This window comes from Scleropages formosus, chromosome 1, assembly GCF_900964775.1.
Source record: "Scleropages formosus chromosome 1, fSclFor1.1, whole genome shotgun sequence".
Classification (NCBI taxonomy): domain Eukaryota; kingdom Metazoa; phylum Chordata; class Actinopteri; order Osteoglossiformes; family Osteoglossidae; genus Scleropages; species Scleropages formosus.
The window spans coordinates 22,082,453-22,098,791 of NC_041806.1; the positions used below are offsets into that span (position 1 = coordinate 22,082,453).

The 16,339-nt window shown below is 44.3% G+C and overlaps 1 protein-coding gene across 2 annotated transcripts in view; it reads right to left on the reverse strand.

The window, feature by feature from the left end:
- Nucleotides 1–3,719: 3,719 nt before the first annotated feature.
- cmss1 (cms1 ribosomal small subunit homolog) overlaps nt 3,720–16,339 on the reverse strand; it is an 80,857-nt gene continuing 68,237 nt past the window's right edge. The window contains exons 2-10 of one of the 2 annotated variants that reach the window (XM_018749992.2): nt 11,962–12,089; nt 11,768–11,845; nt 11,406–11,535; nt 11,095–11,154; nt 9,664–9,766; nt 9,447–9,507; nt 8,682–8,769; nt 8,325–8,413; nt 3,720–3,971 (exon numbers count right to left, since the gene is read on the reverse strand). In XM_018749992.2, coding sequence (XP_018605508.1) covers nt 3,888–3,971; nt 8,325–8,413; nt 8,682–8,769; nt 9,447–9,507; nt 9,664–9,766; nt 11,095–11,154; nt 11,406–11,535; nt 11,768–11,845; nt 11,962–12,089 — 821 coding nt within the window. In that variant the 3' untranslated portion in view covers nt 3,720–3,887. Of the gene's footprint in view, nt 3,972–8,324; nt 8,414–8,681; nt 8,770–9,446; nt 9,508–9,663; nt 9,767–11,094; nt 11,155–11,405; nt 11,539–11,767; nt 11,846–11,961; nt 12,090–16,339 lie in introns of both variants that reach the window. The other variant, XM_018749991.2, reaches the window with a different exon arrangement.

The window sequence follows — 16,339 nt, forward strand, 5'->3', positions numbered from 1 at the left end:
TGATTTCCTGCTCAAACTGAAACGTTATCATAAAAAATTTTTTCAGTTCTGTTTTATTCCCTTCGTGGAAGAAATTTCTCTCTTCACCCGGAACCCATCAGCTGCAGGAGGACCTGTTTCACGGTGATTTTCCATTCCATAACAGTGCACAGTTTTAAAACACATTACAAAGATATATTACCAGTTGCTATGCTTAACAGTTTCTATAACTAATAAATCTGAACACCACACCTTCCATATTCCACTTTTCTAAGATGAATGCATTCAGTACCTTAAGGGCCAGTCTGGTATTCTGAATGACTGTGATTTATTTATCTGTGTTGAATTAGAGTATTTGATGACTGATGTGGAGTTTGTATGTAATCGTTAATATATGTGACTTAGTTATTGCTACACTGTAGATTGCCATATGTTGCTTACATCTGATCTCGGACAAAACACATTTGTATTTATATAGAAGCAAGAAAACTGGTTTAATCTTAGCTGCCCTGTCTGATGCAAAATCATTATCTTTTCATGTTGAAAATTATATTTAAGCTGTCTCTAGCATTTTCTTGTGTGATGCTTTGCCATGCTGATGGTAAATCTGCAGGCTTGGCTTCGCATAGTTCTGCAAATCTATCATTATATTTGACCAACACATACTTCCAGTAATTAGATGCTTCAATTGTTCGATCAGGGGGTATATGCCAATCTGGGTAAAAAGCACGATAATCTTTGTAAGGGTGAAACTGATAGTCAGTATCACTATTCCTAAAGCGTGCTTCACTGTGCACACTTGTTGTGCAGATTGTCTTACATAATTTGTCAGTAGATATGTATCTATACTGGCCAAGCCCTTTGGGTCGATGCACAGAGGCAAAGTGCTCTCTGTGTTCTTGTCCTGCAGCTTCACATGGGACCTTGCAGAAAGGGCACTGTTTCCCACAGCCAAACACCCTCTTGAAGAGCTCATCCTGTGGCTTTATACTGAGGCTTCTCAGTGTTTCATGAATATTTGCAGTTTCATAGAATTCTTTCTCCAGTGATGTTTTCAGATCTTCCACAGCATGTGAGAGATAACTGGCAAAGAGCTTGGGTTTTGTCTTCAGCTGAAATAACACACTGCTGGTGGTATCCATTGGAATATGAATATCTTGACTGAGAGCTTTGCAGAACTTTTCAACAAGCATTTTGCTCATTTGAGCATCATCAGGCAAAGCTTGACCTCCACTGTCAATCTGTGATATTCCTATAGCTTCATAAATCTTCTTCATAATCACAGCAAGACTATTGTTCTTTAATTTGCCTAGGGACCCCTCTTTGGAAAACCAGTTCTCAATGCGCCTCAGTATCCAATCCTTTACAAATATTTCATACTTCAGGATGTATTTGATGTAGCTTTCAAAGTCGTCTTTCTCTAGAAGCTCTTTCAGAATGGTGAACTGGAAAAATGATCGAGAGCTGTACTCAGAGGACTGACTGCTACTTAGCATTTCATCCACAATTTGAATCCCCAGAGACCTGTTCACATATTCTGTCACAGCAGGTCTGAGACAGACATTGGCGAAGTCTGTGGCTTTTCGTTGACAGTGGTCTTTCTCTTGAAATAGATCCATGAAGTCCGATAAGTACTGATCTTTACGATCCTCCAGGTATTGAATAGGGTCTTTGTTTCTCAGAAACCTCCTGTGCATCTGGGTGAATTTTTCAGCAGCAAATGCACAAATGTGAAGTTTTAGGTCAACCTCAAATGTTTTATTGGTTTTTTTCAAACTGGCCTGATGCAACTCGTTGTCAGTCTTTATGAGCAAATCATTGGTGAATGTGTCGTGGTAATCTACTTCACTTTCAGCAGTGTCCTCAATCCACCGTTTACATGTTTCAATTATGCTGTCTGCAGTGTTTTGTATTTTTTGTTGGGTATCTTTTTTCTTAATTATGTTAAGCATTTTCTTGAGCCAGCGTTCTGAGAATGTTCAGCTTCAGCTGTGAACTTTTTTTCACGATTAGCAAGCCAATCCTTATTGTTTTGCAACTCCTCAGTAACATTCCGTCTTTCTAAATTGATGCAGATCTGTTTCCAGACACAAGATGCAATGTCTTGCTCCTTCAGTTGTCCAATATTTACCACTTCTTTGTTCCACATCTTTTCAAACTCTTCTTTTAGCTGTTGGTCTGATAAAGGCATAGCATTGTCCTTGCAGGATTTCAGCAGCTTCAAGACTTGTTCTTCAATCATTTTGGTATGCTCACTATGAATGTGTCTAACTTTCTTAATTTTCCTTTCTGTGTCTTGGACCATATCCAATTTGTTATATACAGAAAGTTCAGTTTGTTTCCCAAGACTTTGTATATTCTTAATGAAATCTATTTTGTACTTTTCAATCAGATTGACATGCCTGTCTTGGAGGCATGCCTGTCTTGTCCACCGGGATAAACTGCAACTGTATGGCAGCCAGTTGGGGGCTCGTGAGTATTCCCGCACCCGCCCAGTGCCTCTCACCCTGTGCAACTCCTGAGTGGGAGAGAGACCACCTCCTATCGAGGAGTTTGTTTCCAGAACCAACACTGTGAGTGGAGGTGAGCCCAGCTATATCTAGTTAGTATCTCTCCACTGTAACCACTCCTGAGGTTACATTCCATGTGCCAAGAGCCAGTTTTTGCCACAAAGGGCCTTCGACACCAAGCACCACCCCGCCCCCTTCTGCTGCCTGAAAAGCACGCACCCAACTCCCATGTTGGACATTGTGGGTGGTGGGCCCACATTGCTCCCTCACGTTGCCTTTTCGGGCTGAGCCTGGCTGGGTTACGTGGGCTGCCCGGCCACCAGGCACTCACCAAGGAACACTACCCCCAGGCCTGGCTCCAGGGGTAGGTCCGGGTGACCCTATTCCGAGCAGGGTATATGTTCTCTTGTTTACAATTGCCATAGGGGTTTTTTGGATCGTGTTAGTCTGGATCTCCACTCTAGACCTAGTTACCATTAGAGACCCTACCAGGAGCATACTGCTTCGGACGATATAGCTCTGGAGATCCCTAGATCACGCAAGCCCTTCTACCATGGCAAGACCACGATCCAGGAAGAGACCTCAAATTGTGCCAGTAAAACTACCCAGCTGTATAAATGGGTAAATAATTGTAAGCTTGTAATAATTGTAACCTTACAATGTTAAATCGCTTTGGAGAAAAGTGTCAGATAAATATGAATGTAAATATGTTTCAATGATGAAAAAGAATTATGCAAATAATTATATAAATTATGCAGATTTTAAAGAGCTAAGCCTGCCTTGGAACCTTTTTATGGTTTCACTGGTTCCCCAGGTCATGACTACCATAGCAGTCCTTCAGACAAGCAGATGAATTTTAGGAATGTTAGTATCTTATTGTATAATGTATGAAGTACCTGTGATGATAAAAATAATGGATTTTGCACAGTAGAAGGGAATGATATATTGATGTCATTGTCTTTATAAGGTTAACAGACCACTTAATTCAATGTATCTTTGTAGAGCAAGGACATATTTAGGACAGGAATTTATGTAAGTTATAATGAAATCCACATATAATTAGCACTATTTGTATGTTATCAAGAAAGCATTAGCTTTTATCAGACAACTGTGTAAAATATTTAAGTGATGGCTTAGGTGACAGCTTCAGTATTTCAAGTCCATATAGCATGCCTAAAACAAGTGCATTTGGCCCCTCTCTTGGTTTAAAAAAAATAAATGCAAAAATTGCACATAAACTCTAGTTGTTAATTTTAGGTTTATTGGTATTTGCATTTGCTGTTGGTTACAGTTTGCTGTTAACATCAGAAATATGTAACATTTACAAAAAACATTTGCTGCTTAACCTTTGCAACTCACAAAACAAAACATATGTCAGAAATAAAAGCAGTTTGTTGTTTAGAAGAGACCCAGCTTGACTGTTCCATCCCTGCAGCCTTTAATAATGCCCATTTCCAGCAGTTTCATCATGTCTCCTTTGAGCTGGAAGAGAAACATTTATATTTACATAATCCATAATCTACATAATATAATGTGAATGTAATTGTAAATGTAAGAAAAACAGTATCATGGATATTAACAGGACCCAAACTACATGGGATCTCTAAAATATCCTGTTTACTAAAACTTTCCTTATTAGGTAGTATACAAGTACATGGCCCCTCCGTGAACCGCCACCTTGCTGTGATGGAGGGGTTTGAGTGCCTGAATGACTCCAGGAGCTATGTTGCCTGAGGCTATATGCCCCTGGTAGGGTCTCCCATGGCAAACAGGTCCTGGATGACAGACGAGACAAAGTGCGGTTCAAAAGCCCCTTATGAAGACAATCAAACCAAGGCTTTCGTTTACCCCGCCCGGTATGGGGTGACCGGGGCCCCACCCTGGAGCCAGGCCTGGGGGGGGGGGGCTCGTATGCGAGCGCCTGGTGGACAGGTCTATGCCCATGGGGCCTGGCCGGAGCCATGACGTGGAGCCGCTCTTCGGTGGGCTCACCACCTGCCGGAGAGACCGTAAGGGGCCGGTGCGCTGTGATTTGGGCAGTGGTCGGGGCCGAGTGCCCGGCCGACCCAAACCTCGGGCGCCAACTCTGGTTTTTGGGACTTGGAATGTCACCTCACTGGCGGGGAAGGAGCTTGAGCTGGTGCGGGAGGTTGAGAGATACCGTCTAGATATAGTCGGGCTCACTTCCACTCACAGCTTGGGTTCTGGAACCACTCTTCTCAACAAAGGGTGGACTCTCCACTATTCTGGCGTTGCCCAGGGTGAGAGGCGGCGGGCGGGTGTGGGCTTATTACTAGCCCCCCAGTTCAGCCGCCATGTGTTGGAGGCTACCCCAGTGAATGAGAGGGTCATCTCCCTGCGCCTTTGGGTCAGGGAACGGTCTCACTGTCGTTTGTGCTTATGCGCCTAGTGGCAGTGTAGAGTACCCGGCCTTTTTAGAGCTCCTGGGGGGCGTGCTGGAAAGCGCTCCCACTGGGGACTCTGTCGTTCTACTGGGGGACTTTAACGCCCACGTGGGCAGCGACAGTGACACCTGGAGGGGCGTGATTGGGAGGAACGGCCTCCCTGATCTGAACCAGAGTGGTGAGTTGTTATTGGATTTCTGTGCTAGTCACGGTTTGTCCATAACAAACACCATGTTCATGCATAAGGGTGTCCATCAGTGCACTTGGCACCAGGACACCCTAGGTCAGAGGTCGATGATCGACTTTGTAGTCGTTTCTTCTGATCTTCGGCCATATGTCTTGGACACTCGGGTGAAGAGAGGGGCTGAGCTGTCAACTGATCACCACCTGGTGGTGAGTTGGATTCGATGGCGGGGGAAAAAGCTGGACAGACCTGGCAGGCCCAAACGCATAGTGAGGGTCTGTCGGAAACGTTTGGAGGAGGCCCCTGTCAGAGAGGTCTTCAACTGCCACCTCCGACAGAGCTTCAACCAGATCCCGAGGGAGACTGGGGACATTGAGTCCGAATGGACGATGTTCCACGCCTCCATTGTCGGGGCGGTGGTTCGGAGCTGCGGCCATAAAGTCTCCGGCGCCTGTTGCGGCGGCAATCCCCGAACACGGTGGTGGACACCGGAGGTAAGGGATGCCATCAAGCTGAAGGAGTTCTATCGGGCCTGGCTGGCTCATGGGACTCCTGAAGCAGCTGACGGGTACCGGCAGGCCAGACGGAACGCGGCTCTGGCAGTCGCCGCGGCAAAAACTCGGGTTCGGGTTCGATGAGGCCATGGAGGAAGACTTTCGGTCAGCCTCGAAGAGATTCTGGCAAACCTTCCGGCGACTCAGAAGGGGGAAGCGGTGTTCCGCCAACACTGTTTACAGTGGAAGTGGTGCGCTGCTGACCTCAACTGAGGATGTCCTCGGGCGGTGGAAGGAGCACTTTGAGGATCTCCTCAATCCCTCCAACACGCCTTCCGTAGAGGAAGCTGAGGCTGGGGACTTGGAGGGGGACTCGTTCATTACCCTGGCTGAAGTTGCTGAGGTAGTCAAAAAACTCCTCGGTGGCAAGGCTCCGGGGGTGGATGAGATCTGCCCCGAGCTTCTCAAGTCTCTGGATGTTGTGGGGCTATCTTGGCTGACACGCCTCTGCAGCATTGCATGGAGCTCGGGAACGGTGCCCATGGACTGGCAGACCGGGGTGGTGGTCCCTCTTTTTAAGAAGGGGGACTGGAGATTGTGTTCCAACTATAGGGGGATCACACTCCTTAGCCTCCCTGGGAAAGTCTATGCTGGGGTACTGGAAAGGAGAATCCGACCGATAGTCGAACCTCGGATTCAGGAGGAGCAATGCGGTTTTCGCCCTGGCCGTGGAACACTGGACCAGCTCTATACCCTCACTAGGGTGCTGGAGGGTTCGTGGGAGTTTGCCCAACCAGTCCATATGTGTTTTGTGGACCTGGAGAAGGCATTCGACCGTGTCCCTCGTGGGATCCTGTGGGGGGTGCTTCGGGATTATGGGGTTCGGGGCTTGCTGCTACGGGCTGTTCGTTCCCTGTATGACTGGAGCAGGAGCTTGGTTCGCATTGCCGGCAGTAAGTCAGACCTGTTCCCGGTGCATGTTGGACTCCGCCAGGGCTGCCCTTTGTCACCGATTCTGTTCATTATCTTCATGGACAGAATTTCTAGGCGCAGCCAGGGAACGGAGGGTGTCTGTTTTGGTGGCCGCAGGATCTCGTCTCTGCTTTTTGCGGACGATGTGGTCTTGTTGGCTTCATCGAATCAAGACTTACAGTGCGCACTGGAGAGGTTTGCAGCTGAGTGCGAAGCGGCGAGGATGAGAATCAGCACCTCCAAATCCGAGGCCATGGTTCTCAGTCGGAAAAAGGTGGATTGCCCCCTTCAGGTTAGGGGGGAGTTGCTCCCTCAAGTGGAGGAGTTTAAGTATCTCGGGGTCTTGTTCACGAGTGAGGGAAAAATGGAGCGGCAGGTTGACAGACGGATCGGTGCGGCGTCCGCAGTAATGCGATCATTGTACTGGTCTGTTGTGGTGAAGACGGAGCTGAGTCGTAAGGCGAAGCTCTCAATTTACCGGTCAATCTACGTTCCTACCCTCACCTATGGTCATGAACTCTGGATCATGACCGAAAGAATAAGATCGTGGATACAAGCGGCGGAAATGAGTTTCCTCCGCAGGGTGGCTGGGCGCACCCTTAGGGATAGGGTGAGGAGCTCAGTCACCCGGGAGGAGCTCGGAGTAGAGCCGCTGCTCCTCCGCATCGAGAGGAGCCAGTTGAGGTGGCTCGGGCACCTGTTCCGGATGCCTCCTAGACGCCTCCCTGGTGAGGTGTTCCGGGCATGTCCCACTAGGAGGAGGCCTCGGGGCAGACCCAGGACACGTGGGAGAGACTATGTCTCCCGGCTGGCCTGGGAACGCCTTGGGGTTCCCCCAGAGGAGCTGGAGGAGGTGTGCGGGGAGAGGGAAGTCTGGAGGACTCTGCTTGGACTGCTGCCCCCACGACCCGGCCCCGGATAGCGGAGGAAGATGGAATGGAATGGAAAAAAACAAGTACATGGTCCTAGGACATGGCTTTTAAATCAAAAACAATATCTTAATCTGCAATATGTCATTAATCCTACAAAATTACATTTGGAACATATTAGCTGTTTAGGTACAAGACAACAAAAATCCTGAGTGAATTCAGCTTTTGTAAATCATGAGAAGTGTGTAAATGGATGAGGTAAAACATTAGAACCCAGGTACTATAAGCTTTATATAAAAGTGCTTGGTGATCACTTGGATATGGTTTGAAAAACCCAAAATGCATCATTTGTGATGTGTCTAAATGCATCGTGAAGTGTATGATATAAATGCTGATGTTGGATTTGGTCAGAGTGGCTGACAACCAACACTGCCTTGGTGGCAGCTGGAAAAATGGCAAACAGGGCAAGACCTGTATAGATCACTTGGGTCAGACCAAAGTTTTTCAAAACGTGCAGAATGTGTGTGGCTAAGTGTGCAAGATCCTGTGGGATCCCAGAGTGCCATGAACCTCCAAGTGTCATAAGCCTAAGCCCCAAGCAGAGAAGCAGAAAGGTGTCAGGTTAAGTGGTCTCAACATATGAAGAAGAAGAAAGTGTAGCGCCAGTTTGAAGGGCTAGATAGGGTGCTGGGGGCAACCTTGATGGGAGATGTTGACAAGAGGCTTTAGACTATGACAAGTATTGCTCTTAGTATAGCAGCTGAGAGATCTGGCACGGAGGAAAAGGTGGTCAAGTCAGGACACGTGAACAATAGAGCACAGAGGAACCAGGGGGTTAGGAACTGAGAGCATTATGGTGGCGATTTCAGGAGGAACTTTGAACCTTTGTCCAGGAGGGGTTCACCTCTCACCTCTGGGATGTCAACCATCCTCCGAAGTTTCTGGTCTCTCCAGTTCCAGTCCAGCACCAGGTACCTCAAGGCCTGCAGGGTCAGGCCGTCTACAAAATGGGGAAAAAGGGAATTTGGGCTCAACCTTCAAAAGTCAAATGTGTCCTTTCAAATAGCTGAAGATATTCCTCTAGAGGGAAGCAAAACACTGATCTGTTCAGCTTTGTCAGATCAAGATCAGCTTTAAAGGACATATGTAATGATTGTTTCATTGAAAGTAAATACTACACTGCACAAAATAAATATAAACAATATTATTAGGCACTTTTGTTTTCCTGAATGTTAAAACAAACGAACAGTGTGTAAGTTTTTCTTTGCCTTTTTCAAGGAGGGCTTTGATCCTGCCTGGTGTCCCCACACCAATATGCATTACTCCTTTCTCCAGCAGCTTCACGTGCTCCTCCACCTGGACAGACAAAGGAACAGGAGATGGGAACTCGTCACACCCAGACAAGCGCCAGAAGCTGCACCATCAACACGGACATGCAAAACAGCATCCTCTCCTGGGCACAGCAGGAGGTAAATGTAATCCCAGCAACCTTCCAAGCAGGATTAATAACACCCTTTTTAATGACCCGAGAACTTTATAGTTCAATTCATAGTTTGCTGTTGTATCCTTGCTCAGAGTTCAGAACACAGCAAAATGTGCTTGGTACAACTAGTAAACCTGAGCAGTGTGACTATGGAGGAAGGTACAGTGAGATTCCCCTACAGAAAACATGTGACCATAAATGATATTCCTTATCCGATTGTTGACTCAGAAAAGGTGTAGTAAGCAATGACATGCTGAGACCAAGGAGATACTGCTCAGGTTGACCCATAGTGTGTGAGTGACAGAAAGAGTGTGTTCCACTCATGCATGGATGAGTGACCCAGTGTAAGTAGTGTATCTAGCAGTGTAAGTCACTGCGGTGAATAAGGGGTGTGGCTTGATAACACTACACAGAGTTCATTGGAAGTTGCTTTGGAAAAAAGTGTCTGCTAAATAAATAAATGTAAGCAAGAGGGAAAACGAGTACCTCTAGCCACCCCCCCCCAAAAAAAAAAAAAAAACCCAAACACACCTTGCCATAACCATCTCACCTTTATGTGCTTTGCAAATAGTTTTAGGACTTTTGCTTCTCCCTTAAAAGTGGTCAGCTGCCTAAAACAGAGCAAAATAAGTGGACATAAGTGTCACTTCTGTACTATATTCTGAACAGTTGGGTGCACCTTCACTTCTGCTCAGAACTGTCCTCCCACAAATACTACATGAATTATGTTATTTGTCACAAAATATATACATTCTGATGTCACTCACTTGATAAGGTCAATTGTGCGGAGGGCGGAACTACAGACAATCAGTATGACAACCGACTTCTTCACGGTGTGACTTTTCTGGATCTTTGCCCATTTGGGGCAAACTGAACACAGGAGGACCCAAAAAAATAACGGGATATGAAAAGATGTTAAAGGAACACTTAAATCTAGCTCGGCAAAGTAATCATAAAAATAGAAACATCATGAATTTGAAATTATTTTGTTGCATATAAAAAGTCTACATACCCTAATCGAAATCTCAACTTTTGATAATGTAAAGACTAAAATTACGCAAAGAATTCATGAGTCTTTTTTCCACATTTTCCCACATTTTGTAACCAGCAGTATTTACATGGAAAACAAATTAAGTATCATACGGAAAAATTATTAAAAATATGAAAAGCTTTGGTTCATAAGTGTGCACAGTCTTTAACAAATGATCCATTTTCAGATAATTTTCTAATCATTCATTTTCTAGCAATCCAGCCTCATCTCTCTCTTCTTGGAAGCAGGATTCAGCTCTGTGAGGTGCGCTCCTGTATGCAGCCTGCTTTATGACAGTCCTCAGATTTTTTTATAATATTGATCTCTGTGCGCTAACTGGTCTGTTGCAGGATATTTAGTTATTTTAAGCCACTCCTTGATTGAGCTGGCTTTGTGCTTCCGATCGTTGTTCAGTTGAAAGGTGAAATCCTTAACTTCATCTTTCTGCTAGAGGGCAGAACATGATGCTGCCACTGCCAGCTTGACAATAGGTGTTTTTTTGGGTGATGGGCAATGCTGGCTTTGCACCAACATTGTTGTGATTGACCAGATACTGCCACACAGGCGTGAAGCTCCTTTAAGATCACATTTGGACTCTTGGTAGCCTCCATGAGCTTCCTCCTCAAGGACTATGGTCATTTGTCCTGTGCAAGAAATCTTCTGCAAAATTCAATAGGATCAATTGATTTTATTTAGAGCCAACCAGAAACACCTCAAGTGACATCAGTCGAAGGAAAATTACTTTTGTACTTAATCTGGATTGTGACTGAATAGATCTAAAATAAAGTTACAATCCCCATTATAACTGGTGTGCACATTTATGCAACCAATAATTTTAACTTTCCTGTATTGTTATTTTTACTTTTAATTATTTTCCGCGATAAGTATTTGTTTATTTTAAATATTTATGGTTACAAGACCTTACTGTAAGCCAAAAAAAAAAAAAAAAATGGTTTCAAATGGTTTGTTATGATTTCAGTCTTTACGACAGAAAAGCTGAAATTTCGGTAAAGGTAATTTTTATAGACCTTTTATTTCCGCCATGTTTGAAGAATTATGTTTTTGTGCAGAGAGCAAACACACTGCAATGTAAGTTAATAAAAATATTAACATTGAGGCCAGTCTAACATAGCCTGGGTTTAGAATATCACTATGTAGAAATACTCACTCTCCTTCAGGTAGGAAGACAGGGTGTGTGTAAGGTCATTACAGGGCAGGAAGCAGGAATCTAGAACAAGGGGAGGCTCACTTGACATCTGATATCAAGCATTCAAAATCTTTGATGCTCATGCTGACAACAACTGGCAATGTGCACCACTGTACACCATAAATAATGCTGATTGCAAGTTTGGGTGCTGAAGTCCCATCTATAAAGAAGTGTTTCTTATAGTGCAAAATTATGTCTAAACTTTTCAATCCATCCGGGCAATAGCTGTGATGTTAGATGACGTACAATGTTCATGCTGGATGCCTTCTCACCTGGCAGTTGCAGCTCCTCCCTCTCAATGACAGAATGCGTGCCTGAGTAGTGCTGCAAAAAGAGTGTTTGCACATCCGCGGCACACCCAGGTTTGGGCTCAGACGCAGCCAAGACATCCGTGATAGTCTTCTTCTACGTAGAGGATATGAAACATTATACAAAGGCCGTAGAGTGTGGTTCACTACTACTTTACAGTTTACCAGTTTGTAGTTACTAACGTGTTGAGTGTTTAAAAAAAAAAAAAACTAATGGAGACGGAGTCAATCCGAGTTCTGTTGAGTGCAATTTTCCTTTCAGGCCTATAGGTGTTGCTGTCAGCAGTTTAGTTGTTCACTAATACACTGCAAGTTTCACACAAGACCTTTCTTCTCCTCTTTGGCTTTTCAGAAGCCTCGTCTTTGACGGCGTCTTCTTTCTCCTGAGCAACAAAGCACTCCTTCTGCAGGAACACGGGAACAATGCCAAACAATACAAAATAAAGGAGGAGCGTAGAAAGTTAAAACTAGGCAAATTCAAAATAAGTGAAAAAGTCCTTGGAGAGGCTATCTGACACACCTTCTTCTTAGCCTTGCCTGACTTCACAGCCTGGCTCTTCCTCTTCTTCGATGTTTGCTCTTCGGAAACCTTCTTTTTAGGTTTGTCTTCTTCATCAGGCTTCTCCTCCTCTCCCTCATCTGACACATCTGACAAAACAATGGAACAGCTGTTTCCTCTCTGCACTCTGTATGACCATTTCCAATAGGAGAATTGTCCCCCCCGCTCAAGGTTACCTGACACTTGTCGCCAACGCTGGCAGAAAGAACCCCTGCCAGTCCATGTATTTCCTGACCGGCGTTCATATTCAGTTTCTCGGACAACCCTGGCTACTCTACAAGTGCAGCACAAAATATTAGCCCCGTTTCACTACTCACTTATCTGGTATTCTTGCAGTCTGTTCCATTTCTCAACCCCATTTCTTTCTTATGGATTTGTGTTATGAAGAAGAATGTTTGGGTAACCTCCTACTGCACCATCTGTTAACAAAAATAAAACACACGGATACATTTCATGCTCGCAATAGGTGCCACATTGGCTCAGGGACAAAATCTTGCCACAAGGAAGGGATGCAACTGCTGCCTCAGCTTCTTCCACCTCTACCTATAGGGCAGAGCTGAGATGGAGGTGCGAATAGCCAAGCATAGCTGAGAGCTATCTTTAAACGCCCAGATCCATGCTTTGCAGAGAACTCCCAAGCATGAAGGGCAAAGAGGAAAGCTGAATCGTAATACCTCTCTTTTTGAATGGACCAAATCTTGAGGCTAGTGAGGTGAAGCCAGAAGTTCTGGCCAGTGAGTCTGAACTTTATGACACTGAATCAGAGGAGAGGACAGTTCCAAAGGTTTAATCTTGCCGTTCGTAAACACCTCTGCTGATCTTCACCCAACCAGTCAAAGTCAGCTTTTTTGTCCATGACGGTAATAATCAACTCTATAAACTTTCCTGTCAAACCAAACCATGCTGGGGCTCAAGGTGGTGCAATCCTTCTTAAACTATGTGCTGAACAATTTCAAATATCTCATTTTATTGCACGTTAGTTTAAGCATCCTTTCTCCATCACAAGATGTCAATGACAGGACTCTTGGTGCAGTTTTGCTATACTTCGGTGACACAAAGAAGAGGATGTCAGTGTTAGCAGGCTGCTGAGAAAACTTACTAGCTACGAAATTTAATATCTGGTGAGCTGCTCCTGTGCCTGAATTGATCTGGACATCTCATGTTTTTTGTGCACGTATCCCTTTTGTTCTCGATACATTGAGAAATTACTGAAATCTGTCAACATAGTAAGATGATAGATTTTGTGCCATTGAACTGATTGCGCTTTCTGCTATATGTTGCTGCAGCATAAGTATGTCTATGTATACAATTATCTATGTAAGTTGTCTTGGACAAAGGCATCAACTAATCTAAACAAGTAGATAATATTTACCAGAATTCAAATATATTTTTGTGCTAGTGATTTATTACTAGAAAAAAATTACAATGCAAAAAAAACATATTAAAGAATCCTTTGAGTTTGTCTCAGATAAACTCCAGACTTAAAACTATGGTATGTGGTATTGCCAGCAGTCCTGCAAGTGGCAGGCTTTAGCATCGATTTGACATCTGAGATGCAGATACCAGAAAAGCTTCCGCCACAGGGCTTCTTCCTTGTCTAAGCTAATATGTTGCAACTTAGCATAGAATCTCTTTCATCCAGACAGCCGTTCCTCAGGATCTGGGTCATTGTGTCCAGCAAGTCCGGAGCATTCCGCCGTCTCTGAAACTGGCCTGAAACCACAGAATTTGCAGCTTTCCCATTCATGACCCCAGAGGGCCCATCCCCATGACGTCCAAGCACTGCTACATTCCAGCGCTGATACAGCTTAGGAAGCACACAATTTAATCTGGGAGACAGCACCCACCCCCTTCCCCTGTCCCTGGCCGCAGGTGGAGGTGCAGCGGGGTCACGAATCAGTTGACAACAGAAATAGCCAACCCTCTCCCTGGGCGATGAGTGACGGGCAGGTGGAAACTCCAAGCCCTGCACATTCAAACGCTACCCCCGGGAACTGCCAGTCGAGGTTAATTTGGAGACGACCGAGATCAGTGTCTGGTTTCACCTGGGGATCGGACCGTGAGGCTGCTGCCCATTTGCATCATGAGGGCCTGACTGGAGGAACACATCATTACTGAGTGCAGGATACAACATACATACATACATACATACATACATACATACATACAAAAAGATGCTTTCTATATCTATGAGGAACCTCTCTAAAGAAAGATTCTTTTACACCGGGTCCTCAACTTACAAACACACTTGGGACCAGAAGTCTGTCATGTCGATTTCTTCGTAACTTCAAAGCCGCTTTCACCATGTTACAGTGAAAGCCAAATAATACGCCTGTCCACTTTTTTAACAGCTTAGGTTCAGTAAAAACCTCAGCAAAAGCTGTCATTTAAAAAAAAAAAAAAAACTCTATTACACTTCATTTTATCTATTATCAAAAACTACTTGACGCAGCGTTTGCACCCTATCTTGGTAACAGAGTGTGAGATAGGATAGACCCCTCGTCAGTGTGACACCAAGGCATTACAGTGTAACACATATTTATTTTTTATCAACTTCAAAACTACATTAAAATTAAAACTCATTTTAAGTTACTGAAAATAAAAATGTGTTATCGCCACAATCTCCCACTCAATGCTGTTAACTGATACCCAGATGTCCAAAAGGGTAAATAATTGCAGGCAGCTCAACACTGTAAGTTGCTTTGTCGAAAAGTGTCAGACAAATGAGTTTGAATCCCATCAAAATTAAATGAATGCAAAAATTGCTAAAAAAAATACATTGTTTCCTCAAACCCTTATTCAATGAACAGTGTTGGCCAATCCACCCTATAGACATGTGCCGTCTTCCACATTTTGTTTGCACACTGGAGCTGTGAACACAACAAACACGTGGAATGTTGCGAGTCCGTCCTGTCTTTTGTGACCCTATAACTTCTGAGTGTTTTTTGCTGCCAACTAATGGCAGCAAGTGGAAACACAGTTAATTTTTTTCGGTAACGGAAATTTGAGAGAACGTTGAAGTAAACGCAATTAAAAATAAAATAGTTGTCCATCTTATTTCTTCATCTTCAAAAATTTGTAACTCGAATGTGCGTAACACAAAGTACCAGGTACAATTATCACTTAAGTACTTGGTAAAACCCTAAACGGTTCCAGAAACTATCTGCAGTTCCAGGGCACACAAAGGCACGTGCTTCAGAAGAACCAGACATGGAAATGCTACTGGGTCGTTTTTGGATTCTCCAGCTCAGCTAACAAGGGCGTGCCTAGAGTCAGGAACGCAACACGACGTCCCCAAGCAAGACGCCACAATCAACAGGTCTGACTAAAGGCCCGTCTGACATTGTTGAGCCAGGAATTATGCCTTTCATCTGGAGTCTGTTAATCTCCCGTTGAGTGTTAGTCATATTCATCTTCCTTAAATGTCTTCATTATGAACTTGCAGAAGATGACTTTTGCCTGTAATTATGGTTGTAATAAAATATCTGCTTTATTGCAGCAGACATGTCTTTGTTCTTATCTTGCCTTAATCCTCTCAGTAATGAGCTTTAACTCAGCGAGCAGCATATGGTGGTCGTAGTACTGAATTACTTCAGTTACTACATTCAAGCCAAGCCGTTTACTGTAATGTCACCTCAGCGAACACACAGTAAACACAGAGCGGTAGTTAGACCTGTCATACAACACACATTCTGTGACAGGTCTAATTACTGCTCTGGGTTTTTATTACTTCTGACATCCGAACCTCAGTGTTCATCGATTATATATAGTAATTCAAAGTATGAGTATAGCTGGTGGAAACTAGCTTTTCCAGGAGACATTTGGTTAACAAGTTTGGCCAGGAAATCAATTGACATGTCTTTCCAGCTCTCCAGCAGCAGTTCCCAGAGATGTAGGACGTATTTGTGAATCCAGCTGTATTCAAACTTTTGAGGGGCACTGTGTCCCCGAACTGAAATCCTCAACTTTTTTCAATAAACGATGGGCTGGAAGACACATATGATGAGCCTGGTCTTTCAAATGCTTCTCCATCTTGATGGTAAAAGAGCTGTAGTGTTGAGGAAATGTCTTGGAAACACTGCTGTGTTGCAGTCTGTTGGGGCATCTGTGTACATTCCATAGTGAAGGGCGCTAAATCTTCTTTGATTGATTTTGACCGTAATCTGAAGCCTTCCACCATAATCGCATGGATCAAGAGAAGTACTAAACAAAGCATATGCTCTGCAATTCATTTAACGCCTTTATTATCATTTCAGCACTCGACTGCACTGTGTCTTATTTCCCACCAAAGCTTCGTCTTCTTCAGGTGGACAAGTGAGGAGTCTTGATGCCCAAACAC